Source organism: Andrena cerasifolii, chromosome 1 (assembly GCF_050908995.1).
Source record: "Andrena cerasifolii isolate SP2316 chromosome 1, iyAndCera1_principal, whole genome shotgun sequence".
NCBI classification, from domain to species: Eukaryota; Metazoa; Arthropoda; class Insecta; order Hymenoptera; family Andrenidae; genus Andrena; species Andrena cerasifolii.
In genome coordinates, this window is record NC_135118.1 from 14735337 (window position 1) to 14756571 (window position 21235).

The following is a 21235-nucleotide window of genomic DNA, read 5'->3' on the forward strand; positions in this document are numbered from 1 at the left end:
GATTATGGGCGCGTGTACTGGCAACGGATCACTGAAAATCGCTTCCGAACCGATCGCCAGGGCCACCGCCCTGTTGACCCTCGGTTGTCCATTAACCCCCGCTCGGCGGACACCGGGTCAATCTTGACCCGCCCGGGTGTGTTTCTTTATGAAAATAAGAATGCTGGACGGTATTGAAACCTGATGCAAAAGCTCGTTCCGAGATACGTGCGAGCGGAATTGCGTTGTGGGACGGAATGGACCTCGGCGGAATCGCGGTCGGGGGCTCCAATCAATCGTATTCGCTGATGAGTGCGACTTAATGACACGTTCCCGTAGCTCTATTGGACACATCGAAACGTTTCATTAGACGCGGACAAGCTAATGTTGTCGCCGTTATTGGCTTCTTCTATCTGACTGGAGTTAGCGTGTACGCGTGTATGGATGTACAATTATTAGTGGCTATATTTGGTAGCTCTATCAAGGTAAACCAGGAAGTATTAGTTTGGGAAAGGGGGATCCTTGATGGTGTCTGTCGGGAAGGTATTGCGGATAATCGATTCTACCGTTACGGGATATTATGGTAACAAGAGTGCTGAAAAAATTGGCGCGGGGATACTCGAGCTGGGATGAAAGTCTCTTGATTTTCATATTTGCTGTCGTGTCTTCTTCCATCTGACTTATCATTTGCTGTTCCATTAAGTGGTTTTAATTTTCATGGTATCACCGCGATCAACTCGGTCCTCATAAACTGAATCCTAAGATTCAGAGTCGATCAGGAGTTTTAAGTAAAGCGATAGCCCTGCTGGCTATAAACTAAACCTTTTTAAACGTACAGGCCAGATTTATGAATACATGCCCAACTGCTGATGGTAGCTCGAACACTTTTTAGTTCCCTGTTCATTCGCTACGAATCTAAGTGCCGAAAAGTGGATAGGTACGTGCTTAATATTTCGCCTAACACTTCTTCGCCGATCTCGTCGCATTACCAAAGCTCTTCGTGCACCAAGGAACAGAATCTCTGTGCTCCTTGCTGCTGCAGGGCTATGCGGAGTCTACGAAAGAGTTTGTGACGCGATACCGAATTGAGTATCAGAAACATCTGTTTCCTCGTGTGTACAGAGTCGCATACGCGGTTTCCGTGTATTGCGCCGCATACACGACCACCCGTCTATCGGAGGTCTAGGCGTGCGTGATAGATAATCGTTACGTAAGAGGAGGCTTCGAGGCTGTTGGCCTGCGGACTCCAACGTCGCTCCAGCCACGGGTACGGCCTGGCTTCGACGCGTTTAACCCGCGGGCCACTTCGGCCATCCGCGAACTTCTTTCGGTATTTATGATTCAGATAAAGAAACTTTACGATTCAGATAGGATCGACGGCGTCAGCCGAGGCGAGGAGAAACTCGAGCCCAGGGGGATGTTACGTTCGCGAGGGAACACGCTGGAGGTGAGATGGTTTCTTCTTGCATTTTCAGCTGAATCTCTATACCTAAACAGAGATTCCTGAGTATCCTAGAGAATATTCTGGAGGTTTCTAAATGTCCTAGAGAATATTCTGGAAATTTATAAATGTCTTAGAGATTCCGAAGTATCCTAGAGATATCTAAATAACTTACAATTAGAGATTTCTGAATATTCTAGAGATTTCTAAATATCTTAGAGATTTCTAAGTATTCTAGAGATTTCTAAGTATTCTAGAGATTTCTAAGTATTCTAGAGATTTCTAAATGTCTCAGAGAATATTCTGGAGATTTTGAAATATTTTAGAGATTCCTAAGTATCCTAGAGATGTCTAAATATCTTACAATTAGAGATTTCTGAATATTCTAGAGATTTTTAAATATCTTAGAGATTTTTAAATATCCTAGAGATTTTTAAGCATCTTAGAGAATATTCTAGAGATTTCTAAATGCCTCAGAGAATATTCTGGAGATTTCGGAATATTTAAGAGATTTCTAAATATCCTAGAGATTTCTAAATATCTTAAAGATTTTTAAACATTCTAGAGATTTCTTAGTATCCTAGAAAATATCCTAGAGATTCCTAAGAGATTTCTTAGTATCCTAGAAAATATCCTAGAGATTCCTAAATGTCTCAGAGAATATTCTGGAGATTTCTAAATATCCTAGAGATTTCTAAGTATTCTAGAGAATGTCGCACAGATTTCTAAATGTTCTAGAGAATATTCTGGAGATTTCTAAATATCTTACAGATTTCTAAGTATCCTACTTAGAGATTTCTAAATGTCTTACAGATTTCTAAGTATGCTAGAGATTTCTAAAGAGATTTCTAAGTATCCTAGACAGTATCCTACAACATTATAAATATTCTAGAGCATATTCTGGAGGTTTCTAAATGTCTTCTAGAGATTTCCAAATGTTCTAGAGATTTCTAACTATCCTAAACAATATCCTACAAATTTATAAACGTTGTGGAGAATATTCTAGAGATCTCTAACTATCCTAAACAATCTCGTACAAATTTATAAACGTTGCGGAGAATATTCTAGAGGTTTCTAACTATCCTAAACAATATCCAATAAATTTACAAATGTTCTAGGGCGTATTCTGGAGATTTCTAAATGTCTTCTAGAGATTTCTAACTATCGTAAATAATATCCAATAAATTTTCAAATGTTCTAGGGCGTATTCTGGAGATTTCTAAATCTCTTCTCGAGATTCCCAAATATTCTAGAGACTTCTAACTGTCCTAGACAATATCCTACAAATTTATAAACATCCATGATGACATTTATAAGTAATCTCTATTTCAAGATTACTCTCAGCTGCTCACCTTCGCAATCTTTCCCTAGCTTCATCACCATTTACCAAAGCACTTCGCGAGCACCCTATGCCAAAACTTACAACAACAAGCCGCGTTCGCCAGGAAGCTTAAAGTGCTCCACCGTTTCAACCAAACAATATTTATAAAACAAAAACGGTCTTAAACTCTTATCGTACATTCCTTTGTATGTAAAAACCTGTCGGTGCCAAGGTTTCCTAATAGATACACGCTCTCCGTCAGCTATTAAATCGTGCTGGATCGCCCTAATTGATTTCATTAACTTTTAACACAGGCCTTGAACCGCGCCAAAAATGGGCGTAACCCGACGCAATGCGTGGAATTGCGCTATCCAGTCCGTTCATCGTTGCAATTGCCCCTCTTTTTGCCACTATGCACGCTATGTATCACGCTTCGTTTTCGCTGACCAGAGCTGGCCTTCACATACAGCCATTCGCGCGATTAAACTGTTTTCTTCGACAATGGGCGCCGGAACGTCAGAGGTCAATTGTCCGTGACGACCGTGTCTTCCGACTCTTGTCATCCTGTCCAAGAGCCACCGCAGCTTGGAACGATCCTACCGCTCGGACCTGCGAATTTAGCACCAGAAGAACCTTGCGACCTCAACGCAGCATAACTACGTTAAACAACTCCCCGTGCCTCCAAAACGTCGTAACAAACATTAATAAACGTCCGGACGCTGAAAGCCGTTCCTTCGACCGTGTAAAAGTCCGCAAGGACCCTAGGAATTTTCGCGCCGCTAGAATGCCTGCTGACCAGCGAGCACCAGGTAGAGGTAGAACTGATTCTTTGCCAGCGGTATTTATATCGTTCTAATTTTCGCGCAGCCCTGAGTAATAATTCGAAAATATTTCCTCGACGAGGTGAGAAAGAGAAAGCCTATTACGCCCGTCCAGTAGTTACGCGGTTTACCATTCATCTATTGCCTGTAAAAATATTTTCACGATCGACGGATCGCGTATCTGCTCCAAGCTGCCGGTGGAGGCTCGCGACGAACGGACGGTCGGCTCGTGATTCGATTTGCATGCCGATCGAAAAATCGCTGGTCGCGATCGCTGGAAACGGATCCGTGCGCGGCGGTCATCACGCTCCATTTCTTGACCAATTGCCTTCGATGATCGACTATGGCGAGCTCGGCGCCAAAAATAATTGCCAGACCTCTGCGATTGCAACGCAGAAGGCGAAACGAGGGCGTTCTTCTTCCTCTCTTCGTCTTCGTGTGTACGTTTCGCGACTGCGTTGCCGTTGCCTTGCCGGTCTAAGTTCCATCTGTTTTTATTGTCTGGTTCGCGTCTCGAGTGCACATGGAGCGTCGGAGCGGTAACGCTGGGCGTCAGGTGAGAGTGCAGAAGCGGCGTATCCTCGACTCCGGTTCGAGGGCCATTTTTAAAGAAGCTATATCGAACGTACTTCTGCTTTTCTTCGAGTAATAATGCATTTTTGTACTCTGTCTTTTCGTCCTCTTTTAATTTTTTTTTAGCGACTATGTCGCTGCTAGCATCAGAGTGACCTTGTGCATCGGACAAGTTAAATTTAAACGAGGTCGAAGGTTCTTCATGAAGTGAACGAGTTCGTTTGCTCGCGCACCAAGATATTTATCACCCCATTGAGTTATCGCGGTGCCTTCAGGTTCGAGTCGTAGCAGCGGAGCTGCTCTCGCTGCGCTCGCGAGCGTGGGTACTGCGCGTGAAAATTTCGACACGTAGGTCGCGGCGACCGATCATCCGCATTTCCTGCGCTCACTCTTTCTATTAACATTGTGGCCGCGAGCCAACCTCGTGATCCGTGCTCAAATTTCACCGCGATGTCATTAACGCGAGTTCGTTTTCGCCATCTTGTTTACAAACAGGCCGCTGTTGCACGCGGTGGGCAATTAACGCGCCTGCATTCTGTCGGTTGCTCAGTGAATAAAACACAGAAGCGTTTATTACTGAGTGTTTTAAAGAATTTTATATAACTTCGTGTGACTAATTGTAAGACAAATCCCTAGTCAAGATGGCGGAAAAAGATTGATGCATTGCTTTTGTTTCCATACACAGTGAGTGGCGGCCAAAAGAGAGTTTAAGGGGGTAGTCGCTATTTTCAGGTCGCAGAAGTAGGTGATTTATTTTTTAATAGAAAGAAACACTGTATAACTTGAATCTTGGTACAATGTTTTTATTAGGTTTTAAATATAATATACTAGTAATATATCCCGCGCTTCGCTTCGGGCTTAAGAGATATTAAGGGCTACATGAAAACACAGTTTAACACTTTCCACCCCCTTAGGTGTTGATTAGGGCAAAATCCTGAAATTGGTTTTTAGGCATTTGTGTGGGTCACCTTTGTAAGTAGAAACCATGTTGATAACTAATCGGGCCTAAGAGATATTGAGAAGACCGTGAAAACACAGTTTACCCCTTTCCACCCCCTTAGGTGTTGATTAGGGCAAAATCCTGAAATTGGGTTTTAAGAATTTGTGTGGGTCACCTTTGTAAATAGAAACCAAGTTGATATCTAATCAGGCTTAAGAGATATTAAGGGCTACATGAAAACACAGTTTAACACTTTCCACCCACTTAAGGGTTGATTAGGGCAAAATCCTGAAATTGGGTTTTAAGCATTTGTGTGGGTCACCTTTGTAAGTAGAAACCAAGTTGATATCTAATCGGGCCTAAGGGATATTGAGAAGTCCATGAAAACACAGTTTACCCCTTTCCACCCCCTTAGGTGTTGATTAGGGCAAAATCCTGAAATTGGGTTTTAAGCATTTGTGTGGGTCATCTTTTTAAGTAGAAACCAAGTTGATATCTAATCGGGCCTAAGGGATATTGAGAAGTCCGTGAGAAACTTTCTAACAACAAATTCATTTCAATGTTTGCTTCTATATTATACCCCACGATTTAACACCATCAGAATTGAAGTACTAGAAAAGAAATATTTTTTAGTTTTTAGTGCATTTTAATTTAGTTTTTACTACATTTTTTATAAAATCGTTTCACATAAAATTTGTTTTATATATTTTTTTTTTAATTCCTGAAAATCACGAATTTTTCAAGCGTTCTGACCGGAGGGTACCCTTAACCAGCCATGGGCACACTTATTTTCGCACTTTCCGTGGGCTCACTGGGTCGTTTATGTCCATGGCTGTTTTTCTTACAATTTTGACGTTCAAAAAATCTGAAAAAATTATGGGACACTTATTCAAGCCTCTGCTTTAATATACGATCGTTCATTGAGTCAAAAGTTTAATGGATTAATTAGGAAAAATAAGAGTTCGGAAGGAAGTTTAACACTATTCCTACCGACACTTCACGTATACCTATTCCTACCGCGACCGGTCAAATTGGCTATTATCTTCATTCTATATTAAAAAATATAAATTGTGCTAAACAACTTATATTTTTTAATATAGAATGAAGATAATAACTTATATTTTTTAATATAGAATGAAGATAATAGCCCATTTGTGCTAAACAACTTATATTTTTTAATATAGAATGAAGATAATAGCCAATTTGACAGTATAAAAATACAGTTTCTCTTATTCAGAAGTATATCACGCACATACGTGTATTTGAGGAAACCTCGTAAAGTTCAAACGCGATTCAATTAGTTGTACATAGGAAATTCTAATCGAAATTTTAAACACGGTCGTTTGACCGGTCGTGGTAGGAATAGTGTTAAGAAAAGAGGCAATTTGCCCGGACATAAACGGCCCGGTGTGCGTGCCCACGGCGGGTTAAGTTTCTACACCCAACTGTCGCCTGAACTCTCCAATTCCAACGTAGAGAATAAAATCCATAGAATCCGGATGCACGAATATAATAGCGCTTCCCGGAGCGAATTTGTGAGTCACCGTATTCCCGCATCTGCCGATAATCATTACTCCCAGTGGGCCCATAAGTAACCTTTCGATGCATCCGAACGACTACCCACGATCGGGCAATTTTCACATCGGAGCAATCGAACGATCGAGCCGAGAGAGGATGAATTCATATATCTTCTTATAGAATTTAAGAGCCTATAAATAGATGGGCGCGCGTTATTTTCACGCGGGGATGCTGCAAGCGTGGTATTACACGGTGTACGACGCTGGCCGAACGTAATTCGAAGCTATTATAATAACAACATTGTAATGGCAGTGGTAACTCTAACGGCGCGGAGGGGTGGGGTAATAATATGATTGTCTACCTAATATACGCAGCACGAATAACTCTGTTCGCGCCAGCGAAGGAGCTGCCGCGATATCCGATAGCGTTACCAGTTGCCCGTGCCTCCCCCGTGCAGGCTGCTAATCTGATGATAAATGAAGCCCGCCCGACCATCTTTCTGCCGTTGCCGGCCCGCGTCACCGGCGTGTCACGTGTTGTACAACGTCGGGGATTTGTCTCGATTCGCCCGCGACACTCTGCGCGCCGCAGCTGTTTTCCTCGGCTATTTTCGCAGGCGGATTAAATTAAGTTCGATCGGGAGTTTTCTTCCTCGTCTTTCTCCCGACGGGCGAGCGGGTCCGGCGCGTTAACAACCACGGTAATTCTATTCCGCGGTGCGAGAGCAACCGTTCCCCGTTGCATTAAGCGGAGAACAAGATTTACGAGCCGATACCAGATACGGAGATGATAAAAACTTGTGCACGCGAACGCCTAGGACTCGGTGCCCCGAACGGCGAGGGCGAATTGTATTCAAATGGCCATCGTGGACCCCGGCGACCCCTCGCGTTGCGAGACGGAGTTTAAATTCAAGTGTTGTAAGGATACTTCTTCTCGTGGGCGTAATTAAGCTTCATTGCTTTGGAGCAGCGATCAGCGGGGAGCGTAAATTGCGAACGGCAAGAGAAATAAGATTGTTTCGTTGGGGAGGATTATGTCTGGAAAGAGATCGGTGGGGGTTGTAAAATGGACCAGTGATTGCCGAGTTTTAATAACACGCGAGGCCTCGGATTATCTTTGTTATGCAGACCTGATGGAACGAGGTTTAAGTTTTCTTTTAACTACCAGTGTACGTGTATGTAGGCAAACGTGTGGATGTTGGCGATTTTAATTGCGATGAGGTATTATCTTCTTAATAGTGGCAGATACACGGCGACTGTTTAGCTGTGGGTGTGGTTAAAGTCTGTGGAACTGTTGGGCTTAGTTGGAGCAGCTTCGCGAGGAATTCGAGGGTGATCGAATATGATATTGGTTCAAGGATTTCAGCACAGCACGGATCGAATACTTAAATAGCTGATGCTGTATTAGATACTTGGATGGGCTTAGTGCCAAACATTAAATGGCCACCGGTAAATCAGGCACATTGTCGGCATTACTAGATCAAACCTTCTGACAGATGTCGGCTGGATCAGACGCTTTGATAGACGTCTCTAGAGCAGACACTTCGTTGACCACGAACCAGGTCAGGAACATGAATAAAATGTGAATAACACCAGATGCTTGAGTAAATATTGCCAGACGGATAAACAGCGAAGTATGTAATCGGACTTGAATATAAGAGACACTGTTGCAACAACGACCTAACGCGAGATAACTTTCAGCTAAACGTCAAACAAGCTCCTCGGGGGTACAATTTATGTCAGGAAACTTGCGCCATTAGCGCTCTACATTCCTATACGTAATCCTAGTCATCGCGCAACAAAATTTCATAGCGAATTCTCCTACGCAGCGACATTTTATTATAATTTACTACCCACGGGGGAAAGATCTTAATGTCCATACGAAATATATAAATCTGCTGCGGCGGCATTTAGTGGACACTTTTTAATCGTGGTTAGACGTAATAGGGCCGAACCTTTTTCTTCTCGCCGAGTCTCGCCCGTTAAGGGGGGGCATACACCTAGGGGCGACCCGAAAGCCAGAGATGAGAAAAATTTATTTAAATAAAATTTCGAATAAAGAATGAACGTTGAAAAAATTATTCCCCATGTGGCGAGTGAAGTTAACTCGAGTTGAATAACGTTCGTCGTATAAAAAAATTCACTTTATTCGTCGAATAAGCTAAAGTTAAAGTAACTTTTATTCGGTGCGTTATTTGAATGATTTTTTATTTAGTTAATGCCCAACTTTGCTAAAACCCGACGTTGTTTTACATTTTTTTTTTAGGAAAGTATTAACATTATTGCACCTGCATTTTTTTTAATAATTATGTCACATCTTTGGCTAGAGTACTTGATTTTTGTATGCAAAAATATTAATCGTATAATACAGTTGTAGTTTGAAATGCATTATTCGCTGCCGTGGTTTGCGGTACCCACTCCCAATTATTACATTGGCGTAACTAGGATTTACTAATAACGGCCACTAATAACACCACTGACAACGTGAAAATTTTTAAACGTGACAATACGTAACCTTCCTAATTCAATTCTGTATGTATACAGAAGCTGGCAGTGCGAAACCTTGAAAATCGAGTTGTATGTTTGTAGAATGCTAAGATCCCCGAGAGCGCGAAACTTTGAAAATCGATTTCTATGGTGTGTAAAATGCAACGTTGCCTTGTTTTGCAGGCAAGCACCGAAAGTCGAGAGCCGGAAGAGCAGGGTAGCAGCACGACCTCGCCCTCGGAGGGCAGCCACGCCGACGGTACATCCGGCTCGTCCGACCTCGAGATGGGCAGCACAGACTCGGCGGGCAGCGCCCACGGCGGCGGTCCTTCCTGTGGCCTGGTCAGCTCCCTTTTCTCGAGCAACTGCCGTGGACGAGCGGAGGCATTCGCGAAACGTCTTCACCGACGGCTGACGTCCCTCGGCGGCGAGGACACATCCCGTACCCTGGACCCGTCCAAGCCTAGAGAGACGTCCTGGCTGCGCTCGACCTCCGCCGCGAAGCCAGTGACGAACAACACCACCTCTAACCGCGTCCTGCAGCACCAGCCGCGTCACAGCCCGGATACGGACCTGTGCTACGATTTCGAACTGGAAATAGAGGATGGCCTCAGCTCACCCGCGGAGGCGGCCACGCCGGCAGAGGTGGCGGACCTTCTGGTGAATCCTCACGTGCTGAAGAACCACCGCGACGCTTGCAATTGCCCACCGAATGGATCGAAAGCGATGCTGACCAGCTTCGACTCAGAGTCCGGCTGCGTGTTTGCCTCGCCCATCACGGGAACGTCCCCAGACAGCGATTCCTCGGACATCTATTTCGACCCAGACTCCTCAGACGTGGAGAAGACCAAGAACGAAGTCTACTTCGACCCCGTGACCACGTCGGACAGCGAGCTGACCGTCTCGAATCTCTCGAACGGCTGCGACGTAACGAAGGGCAAAGGGTTGGTTTATCGTAGGAGGCCAGATACCACCGTGGAGCATTCCGAGGACACGTCCGAGTCGAGCTCCTCGATGATAAGGAACAACGTATGCGACAAAGAGCTGAGGAAAGACGAGATCGTCTGCAACTCGGAGGACTCGAACGAGAGAAGCTCCTTGGAGACCACTTCGCTCAGCCACGAGTCCCTCTGGAGCACCTTCGACGAGAGCACCATGTCACTGCAGGATGAAAGCCCCACAAGGATCAGCCCTAATTTAACTATCCTTCAGAATCGACTTCCCAAGTCGCACTCGGACTCCGAGATCCCCGCCCACGGGCCTAGAATACTGATCACCTGCGACGTGCCATGGAGGAACGATAAACTCGAAGACGGCGCGGACGAAGTGGACTTCGTGAACGGGATCACGGAGAACGGGAAGCTCGAAGACATTAAGAACGCGAGGAACCTCGCGAAAGAGGACTCCCCTGACTCCTCGGAGAACACGAACGAAGAGGCGCTGCCATTCGACGAGGAGATACCCAGCGATCCCATCCTGCAGCAGTCGAACAGCACCGGCAGCTTGAAAGCGGAAGACGCGATTAGCAACGAGCCCGAGGATCACTCGACGTACAGCAGTATGATCAACATACCAGGCGGCCTCACTTTAGAATGCCCCACCGGGGAAAGGGTAGTGGACTCGACGCTGAAGAACGAAGTGCAGCTGCAAGTGGAGAATGGGACCGTGCTGAGCACCACCGAGGAGGACAAGATGTGTCTGCTGTTGCAGAAACTCGCCACCAGCCCGACCGTCAAGGACGACATTCCCATACCAAGCGAGAAGCCTCAGGAGGACGGCGTCGAGGAGGAGGAGGAAGAGGAGGAGGAGGAGGAAGAGAGGCCGCAGAAGATCAGGCGATGCTCGTCATTGAAAACTGGCAAAACTCCACCAGGCACGCCCGGGAGGAAGAAGATCGTCAGATTCGCGGACGTCCTGGGCCTGGACCTGGCCGACGTGCGAACCTTCTTAGACGAGATCCCCAAGGTACCCAACTCGGCCTACAGCGACCTGATCTACGACGACATCTTCCAAAAGGACACCAGCCCGGTGAACAATGTACCGAACAACTCTTGGGACTGCAGGTACACGGACAGCAGACGACGCTCCTCTGGCTTCGCGATGCCGCCTCGCAAGCTAGACAGGACCCTGGTCCCTTTGTTCCAACAGCCGGGCGGTCAGCCTAATTTCCTCGACTTGGTTCGCGAGCGTCGCGTGTGTCTGGAGAACGTGCTCGTCCAGGACCCCATCTCCTTGTGCATACAGGGCTCGGTCCGCGTGATCAACCTCGACTTCCACAAGTCGGTGCACATCAGATACACCCTGAACTCGTGGCGGAACTTCAGCGACCTGCAGGCAACGTACGTGCCAAACTCCTGCGACGGCTTCAGCGACAAATTCACGTTCGTCCTGTACTGCCACACGCTGTCGGTGGGCCAGAGGCTGGAGTTCGCCGTCAGGTTCCAGTGCAAGGGCGAGCAGTACTGGGACAACAACGCCGGGGCCAATTACTGCTTCCAGTGTCTGCCGGCGTCCTCGGCGGTCGGCTACATACCGATCACGTCCTCCGAGAGCCAGCACCACGAATGGTCGCCGATGTTCTACTGATGGACTCTCTGATCGTCGGTGTTCGCACGGGTTGCTGCATGGAGCCAAGGATGTTTCGCGAGGAGCCTGGTGGAGGGCTCGATCGAGGCTAACGGACGACCAACGGAGAGATATATGGAGAGCCTACGTTTATGTGAACGTTCCTAAAGTGTACCCGCGTGTACATAACTGTTCTGCGAGACGATGGGAGAACGAGCTGGATTACGAAGAGCAGGGATCACACACTGGCGTCAATTATTCTTTCCTGCCATTTCCCGACGCGCCTACCGGCGGACTGGATGGAACTTGACGCGCCTGTTAGACTGACATTTTTTACACGTCCGTTGTTCCTTATTTGCACAAGTATATTCAGGACAGGCGCAACCCTTCGAAGGGCGAGATGGGGTTCGATCTTCGAAGGGCTGGTCTAAGCGAATGACGTTGACTGGAGCAGAGCCTAAGACGGTAGCTCTGAGGAAAGTCCGAGGGAGGGAATTGAGCGCGGTAGATCCCGAAACGTCTAGGAGAGGATGGAGATTATTTACACGTTCCTAGAAAGTACCTAATTTTACAGACTTTGCGCCGCAGTTAAGCCTAATGAAGTTTCGAATGACTCGACGATGATGGGCGGGATCTCGAGGTAGAGGTCGATGTTGAGGAGCTAGCCTGGCAGTGTTAGAACCGTGGAGAGATGAACTGTTGTGGGTGATAGGTTTCGGAGAGGTAAACTTGCAGGCTTCTTTTCTCTCTTTTTATTTTCTTCTTCTTTCTTCTTTTTTTTTTTAAATATTAACGATACGTAAAGAAATGAGCGGCGTCTGAGCGAACTGTTAACGTCTTCGAGTGGAGCATATTATTTTTATTCGGTGGAAACATATCTGCAAAGCGAATTGGAGGTGTCGTCCGATTCGGCGTTGCGTGTGAAGAAAGTTTGATTGGTTCGTCGCTGGTGTCTACGTTTTTTACTCGAATAGGACACAGAATGACAACGCGAAGCAGCTGTGAGACTTCCCTTCGGAGTTTCCCTCGGTCAGGACTAAACTACTGACCTGTGCCAATTTGGATCCAGTGCTATTGCACGAATTGCCAGCTCATGGACACTCGTGACATACACTTGGGAGTGGTGCAGCGCGCGTACGTTCGCAGAGTACGCCACCGAGGAATGCCACGTTGCTCACTGGGGATATTTTATTTTCTTTGTTTTTAAATCCACTCGAAACTCACTGCGAACCAGGGAAATCGACCTGATCGTCTAATCGCGAATGTTGTTACTGTACCGACCCCTAAAGTAGCGATAGTTGTCGGGCGTCTGCAGTTTTACTCGCCTGTATATGTTACCGATGCAGGGCTACCAGAAATGTCGCGGGATTTCCCGACGAAAGTAAGACGATGTTCGTGTCACTGTGATAGAGTATTTTAAATTCGATTCTCTGTAAAGTTGTACATACGATTTGCTAGAAAATTTACTTCTTATTTTAACGTTGACTGATTACCATAAGGGAAATGATCTTATTTGCGATTCAGAGATTTTCATTATTTATTGTAGCGTCACAAATATGCGTGTGTCACGAATGCGGGATGAATTTTAAATATTTTATGAATCAGTGGGGAAGCTTAAGTCTTTGGAGGTGCAATGGCTCTGGTGCTGAATGTTTTTTTCAAATTACTACACCAATTCATGAGGAATGCAAGGACATTTCACATATTTCTTTTCCTAAATCATACGTGGAAATTTAAAACCGCGTTGACGTTAGAATCGCACGAGCTACTTGTCAGAAATAATAACTCACGTCCTCAGAGGATCAGGGGAAGTTGCTTTCGTACTATTTAAAAACTATTCTGCGCGTCTCTGCGTAGCCCTCGCGTAAAGAGTGAACGACGAACGAATCGCTCCCGAGAGATTGTGCAGGAGATAATTATATTACCAGAAGTTAATCGAGGGTGGAGTTTACAACGAGTCGTTTGCGCTGTTCGCCGGCGACCCTTAGACCAAAAGTCAGATTTGTAAGTGCAACGCCGACACGGAGCAGCTTTGCTGCGTGTCGGTCGGTGCAAAAGGGGCGAATAAACGCAATCGGCGAACCATTATCGGCTCGCGGGCAACGGGCGACATTTGCCGACGATCTATAGCCGCTGATCTTGCTGCGATGCCTTGTACGAGCGGCAGACCACTAACAATGAACCAACTGTAATTAAAATTAACGTTTACACAGAAACGATCAAGTCTCGATAGTGATAATGTGCAATGATCGAAATAACACGGTAGTATTTCGCGACACTGTTATTTTGGCGAAATCGGGCGTTTATTTTCCGCAACGGCGATTGCTAGGACCCGAAACGTTTCGAAGTCCCGGTAGTTTCGGGCAACAGCGGTCGTGAACGCCGAGGCGAACGATGATAGAATAATCATTAGGGTGGCCTCTGCCGAGAACGATACCCGAATATTTTGTAATACTGTTCACCCCGAGAAGTGCTTTCTACAACGAACGAAGTGCATGTTACAGAGAGATGTACATAGGCGGCGTCAGTATTGGTGGGAAAGTGTGTCTCGAACACAAGGGTCTGATATATTCAAGGGCCGTTTCGAATCGTTTTCAGATCATTCTGCATGCGCGACTTTTTATTGTAAATATTACTGGTTGCTCCCTTCTTTTTTTTTACGTGATTTATGCAACCGTTTCACTTCGAAGGACACACATGCTCAGCCTAAAGAGTCTTCGATATTCTTTTTATACAGTCACTTTTCGAGTGTCCTTTTTAATTTTATACCGCGAGCAGCGTTGTGTTTCGACTGATATTCTGCTGTGTACATATTACGAAATTACTCTGAAACTCGGGGACAGTAGACTTAACGATCTAATCATTTTGTAACGATCTGTTTTCTTTTTAATTGTCACTGCTGGAGGGGGAGGGGGAATATTTAATGTTCTAGAGTCAGAGAACACTCGTTGCGATAAGACGAAGATCCTTGAGCCGTTCTTTTACCATCGAAATGTTGTTTTTTTACCAGCAAAATGTTTCTTATACTATGACGGAAAGTAATTTCTTAATCGTTGGAATTTTAATCGTAATTTTAAGGGCGCATCGCTACCACCATTATTGAGGCCCGCGATATTTATGTATTACCCGAACGTATATTATCCAAACGCAATGGAAGACTTCCGGTTATTCTATCTGTACATATTACATAGGAAAGAGAGCGGACGTCTATTCTGATTAACAATAGAAAAACGATATTCTTCCACCTGTTGAGAGCGACGAAGTTATTGAATTTTTATGGGGACAGTTGTGTCGCCGTCGTCAGGGATCGAGATATTTTAATTATGTTACGGAAGCTCGAGCCTAATGTTAGGTACAGACAGTGCGGTTTCACTGACTTCATTTACGAGTTTTCACAGACATTGTCAGAGTCATATATTTTCGACTTTCACCATACGAAGAGGCCTTTATCAAACAAAAAAATAGGTTTAATTTGAGTATAGTGAATAATTATACAGCTTGAAAATCTTCAATGGAATTGATGGTAAATTTGTATATTTTCTGCAGCTTTCAGCGACGGAAATAATTTTCGAAATAGTGCGCGTGTCTGAAGTTGCGGAATCAGAAAAGGAGCAAGAGGAAAGGAAAGAAGAAAATTGCAAATGAATAGGAAAATAAATGGAAAAGTATATTATTCCTCTAATTCTCCACGGACATACTATTTTGAAAGTTCTTTCGCACAAATACTATTTATATTAATACGACTTTCGATATCACACTATCAATTTCATTGAAGATCCTCAAGCCACTCTGCTCGAAGGACCACGCGTTATCGAGATTACTGAAAGAAGCTCTTCATAACGGAGTCAGTGAAACGCGCTGTGCACCCAGCTTCTGAAAAAGACTTTCGGAACGAGATCGATTTATATTAACCACAATTGTTAACCGCCCGAAGGGAGAGAAGATTGCAAATTCTATTGTCGTTGAATCGTTGCTGCAAAAGCTGGCGGGAGCAGCGCCGTCATCGGCGATGCTCCGAAGCGATGGAATCACTCGTTACTCGGGCCAGTGTCACTGTGCCCCGAAACATGATCGCGTGGCACCCTCCCATCGATAGCTATAACCGAGGACGAATTATTTTTATTAACCTCCATCCGTGTTTTGTAACTTACTGTCGTCGATTAGCGCGCCAGGTTCTCGCAGGGGTGGCGGAGCAAAACGTCGGTGTTCAACGACTCTCCGCGGCAGCCACCCCCGCGAGAACCTCGCCCGCGTCGAGGAGCCTCGAGCACGCGCGTGAAAACCACTGAAACCATTGGTCTCGGACGTAGAAATAGTTTTACACCGTGCCATTTTATCTGCTCTTTGTTTCCCTAGCTCGATCGGGTCGTTGGGGGTGATCTATCGCCTGGTGTTTTTAGGATTCTCGCGCCGGAACGAGTGGAGAATAAAATTGTTTCCAAACGTTTAACCCTGACGTTCTGTTTGGGCCTGTTTGACCTAAAATGATCTTTAAGCGCTTGAGAGCTGCTCGGGAGAATCTTTTGGTGAAAACTAGACAGCTATTTAAAAAAGCATGGATTTATGTAGAAGTCAGTAGAAAGATACTCGTCTATCTCGTGCCTTTAAGGGGGTATACCCGTTTGAACCCTCGGAAAATGTATACATTTTGTGGATTTTTAAAGAAGTCAACGGTTTGATGCAGATTTCCCGTTTTTTAACTATGTTTACATAGTATTATGAACTACTTATAAAAAAAGTTTCAGTTAAAAAACTATTGTTTTTCGGAAGTTACGGATACATGTCCGAAAGTCTCTCGATTTTAGACGGCTAAACGGTGGCCCTAAAAACTCGCGCTACGTTCAACCAATTCACTTCCAATTTTGCATGCAGAATCATAATAAGATTCCGCATCGTCCAACGAAGGCTTTTTTTATTTCGATTCCCCGTTTATTATTTATAAAGGAAAAAGGTGGATTTTTCTCTTAGAAAAATTTAACCAGCTTTGATCTCTCACCATTTCTTTATTTTTCAAAATTTTCAAAATCGCCTTCGTTGGACGATGTGGAATCTTATTATGATTCTGCATGCAAAATTTGAAGTAAATTGGTTGAACGTAGCGCGAGTTTTTAGGGCCACCGTTTAGCCGTCTAAAATCGAGAGACTTTCGGACATGTATCCGTAACTTCCGAAAAACAATAGTTTTTTAACTGAAACTTTTTTTATAAGTAGTTCATAATACTATGTAAACATAGTTAAAAAACGGGAAATCTGCATCAAACCGTTGACTTGTAAAAAAATCCACAAAATGTATACATTTTCCGAGGGTTCAAACGGGTATACCCCCTTAAGTAACCAGCAATTGGGAAAACTGATTGGCAATTTAAATTAATTAAATAATTTCTGCTACGGTTACTGGAGATAAAAGGGAAGATCGAGGGAGGGGATGAAATTATATTAAGAGCAGCTTCCTCGTAAGCGAATTGTACATTGTAATATAAAGGTGTGAATTAAATGGAAATCATTTCTGGCCAGATAGAGCCGAAGGAGAACAGGAAGATCTAACCGCGATCCTTCGTTTCCCATTTCATTTTTACCTTGTCGATTCAGGTCGAAAAGTTGAACGCGAATCGCTGGAATCTTTCTCTCGTGAGTTTACAATCTGTTGTTCGTTGTAATATTGAGATTTATATTTTTGTAGTCATTTTTTTGTTTTTAACTCGCCGAGTCGAACATGTTGAGCGTTCTAGTCTTTCGAATTAGCGGATATTTATGTTTACGCGGGAAAAGGGAGCCGCGCGTCGAAACGGGGCGAAAGGGAGCGCGCTCGGGGTTGTTCTCATTCGGGGGAATACGTTTCTACGTTCGAGACGGGGGAATCAATGAAAACCATAGCCTGTAATGGTAGTATATTTTTATATGTAACGTACACGTAAGCATACGTCGCACCTCTAGTCCGTAGAGCCGTGAGCTTTCGTCCAATTGCCGAGCCTTTTCAAGTTTCTAACGAAAAACGAAAACGGACAACGGAGCGAAACCCGACATTAAACAGAATTAATTGCGAGAAAGCCGGAGTACCTGTGTCCTGCTGTGTGTGTGCCTGTGCAGTGTGCGTGCGTAACTGTGGTGCACGAGTTGAGAGGCCCTGAAAATGTCGATAAATGTCTGCGTCCATTTGTAACAGTTCATTTTTACTTTGTAACTGTAACTTTTAATCCGTTCCTTTACTTTTATGTTTTTCTTTTTCGATATACATATACACGTATATATATATAAATATATAGAAAGAGATAGAGAAGGAAGAAATTTGGTCGTTTCGTTTAATTTCGGCTGTGAAACAAACGGAGAACGATTAACAGCAGACAGGCTTCGAAGGTGAATTGAAAATTCTTCCTCGCGTAGTTTATGTGCTGTCGTCTGTTTACGTCTTCCCTTTACTATTTTTTTTTTATATATATATATAAATTCTAAGGTCGTCGCAATTCTATTCGGCTGTTGATTGTCGTTCCTTGTTTCGCGCGAAATCCAATCGTAAACAGGCGAGCAGCATTTTCACGAGTTCGACTGCGGGATTCGTTAGAATGGTAACGCTTTCATCACGCTGTTACCAGGGACGACCGTTCTCTTATTATTCGCTGAGGGAGCTCGAAAGCACGGGTCTATGGCTTCTGGGCCTGATGCCCACTAGAGATCAATGATCAGACTGAACAGGACAGTCCTAGCCGCGAGGTTGGCCTTCCGTTTTCTATGTACAAACCCGACTGAGAGGTGACCAGCTTGGAAATTACTGTTAACAGTTACGACGTTATGGAACCGACGAAATCCATAATTTTTACGAATGTTACTAGTTTGTTGAGAGTTTGCGAGAAGTTGGAAGGAAGCCGTGTGGAGGAGTGGCAAACAGCAGTGGCAGTCGTGGCAGATAGCGTTATCGGTTCTTCAAGCGTTACTTGTATACAATTCGCAGATCACTGTGCAGCATCGCGCAGATTGATTTCTCGTTATAAAATAAGTCGAAACCGTGGAATGGAGATCTTAAGTCGTAGCTTGTTGGAGAAGCTTCCTTGGGGATCGTTGACAGCACCAACCGTTTGTGAAGGGGCCTTACGATTAGTGTTTCTTTGTAGCCTAATCCTTCGCCGCAAAACACATCGAAAGTACGGGATAAATAAATAAATAAACAAATAAAATTATATCGTTGATGCTATGACTTTCGAGGAAACAAATATTTTTTTAAGATCGCTGACAGCGTCTGCTACTTGTGATAATATCCCAGGGATTCTTCCACGCGCTCCATGCTTTCTACTAATTTCGCAACGGGCAATCATTCTCCGCGCTGCTTTACGAATTGCGCTGCACGCTGCTTCCTAATACGAAACGATAATACTCATCGCAAACGCGTCGAATGCCAGCGATAAAGTTTCAGTATATTCTAAATATCCTGGCCGTTCTGTTTTGCAGTGTCTGATATTTTGTATGTCGATGATTTAATTGACGAAAGTGTAACCGCGGGTGTCAGGAATGGAGTAAAAAAAAAAAAAAACGAGGCGAATGTCGCACAGAGAGTGTTATTGATATAAAAATAATCATTGGACACGATTTTTTCTTTTTTTTTTGATCGGTCGAAGGCCACGGTACGATAATTGCGCGAATTAAAAGACACGCGTCTCTCCGCGCTCGCGCGGGACGCCCGCGCGAATGCGAGGGACGTGTTTGTCGATATTCTACGTTATCTACCAGATTTTCCACATGCGCGCGACATTCTGAAAATTCATGGGGTGTCGTCGAAGCTGCGCATGAAATATACATCGTTCTAATCGAGAACTATCACTGTCCGTTAAGCGTATACTTATTTATCCTTCTCGTACAAAGCGTAGGCTTATTGGATTTCACGCGCCGTGGAGTTCAACATTTAACAAAGCACAGCAACGTTACGTTTTACATTATTCCCTAGATATTTTACAATACTTCACGAAACTGCGTACAAAATGCTTCTTTTTTTATACAGTTTCCGCGGAACGAACAACACGCTAGCGAGCACCGTTGTTTGCCAATAAATCACGCATCGCGAAGATATTCGAAATTAATGTCCGCTACGAGGAAGTAACGTTTGCCAATCGAGCCTTTCAGCAGCCAACGCCAGGCTCCAGCAACGTGCCTCGGCGATTTCGCGTCGATTTCATTGTCGTTAATTCGAAATATATATCGTGTTTTAAAAGTGCAAGTGACTTTTCCGTTCGTCAAGGGTAGTAGTCACCCCACCGTTTCCTCCCTAGCTTAAAGTATTCGGTGTGTGGGGTCGGTGGAGTTGGCTTCTGAGCTGGCAGAATCTTCGGGAAGAGCGGCAACGTTACTTCAGACTGATACGGCGACGAAACGTTTATGTAGGTTTATTAAAAAGAAACAGCGATCAGGTTGTAGCTGTTTAATGGTAATCTCGCAGCGTAGCGTCCGATTGATTATTTACCTATTCCCCTTTCTCCTATTTCTTCTTTTGTCCCCCTCGTTAAGTGTCGATCGTTGGTGAGACTATACTCGTTTGGATGTTTCTGTAGTTAGGGTAAGGTTTCGCGTTTATTGTTACACAGAAGGAGAATACGGCGTGGGTGGTAGCGTTAAGATATTCGGGAGACACGGTTGAGCTAGCGAGGAGCGAATGGATAATGGAGGAATGAAGTATCTAAATACGTATACATAGACGTATATAATATATCTGTAACTCATGTTCTATATGTTATTAAGACAATAAATGGAAGACCGATCGATAGCTTACTCTTCTATTCCTGCGGGGACGTTTCCTGTTGGCCTCTGTGACGAATTAATTTCGATCGATAGCAAGGTGGTTATTTAAGGGGTCATGCTCAGTCAGGAGGCCGAAAAAGGGTGGTCTTTGGAAATTTTTTACTCCTAAGCTATAACATATTTCTTAAAAAATCTTTTTTCCTTTTAAGGGTTGCATCTAGCACCGTGCATCGTATTTTTTTTTAATTAAAAATTTTTATCAATATGTAAGTTATTGTCCATCACTCGAAGGTTCTCTAAAAACAAAGGCTTCTGCGGTGACCACTGCTGCTCGAAAGTCGATCATCTAAAATAAAATATTCAAAGGAATTTACTTATTATATTTTATTATCTAGTATTTGAACGAAGAATTTTTTTATCCGATGTTTAGTTTTCTTTTAATTGACGAAAATCAGGCACGATTTATGATAAAAATTGAAACTTTTACTTTAAACATCAGCCATTTTTCCCCAAATCAATATTTCGAAAAATCCTTCGTTCAAATACTAGATAATATAATATAATAAGTAAATTCTTTTGTTTTTTGTATTTTAGATGATCAACTTTCGAGCAGCAGTGGTTACCGCAGAAGCCTTTTTTTTAGAGAGCCTTCGAGTGATGGACAATAACTTAATTATTGATAAATATTTTTAAATAAAAAATTACGATTTTTAAATAAAAAATTACGACAGTACTAGATGCAATCCTTAAAAGGAAAAAAGATTTTTTGAGAAATGTGTTATAGCTTTTGAGTAAAAAATTTCTAAAGACCACCCTTTCTTTCGGCCTCCTGACTGAGCATGACTTGCACGCATGTATGTTAAATATTCC

The 21235-nt window shown here is 44.1% G+C and overlaps 1 protein-coding gene across 5 annotated transcripts in view; it reads left to right on the plus strand.

The window, feature by feature from the left end:
- Window positions 1-20390, plus strand: part of Gbs-76a (Glycogen binding subunit 76A) — a 94635-nt gene extending 74245 nt beyond the window's left edge. For 3 of the 5 annotated variants that reach the window (XM_076825976.1, XM_076825888.1, XM_076825624.1), the window contains exon 2: window positions 9263-20390. In XM_076825976.1, coding sequence (XP_076682091.1) covers window positions 9365-11665 — 2301 coding nt within the window. In that variant the 5' untranslated portion in view covers window positions 9263-9364 and the 3' untranslated portion in view covers window positions 11666-20390. Of the gene's footprint in view, window positions 1-3975; window positions 4119-8073; window positions 8155-9262 lie in introns of those variants that run through there. The other 2 variants (XM_076825800.1, XM_076825718.1) reach the window with 2 other exon arrangements.
- The last annotated feature ends 845 nt before the right edge of the window (window positions 20391-21235 follow it).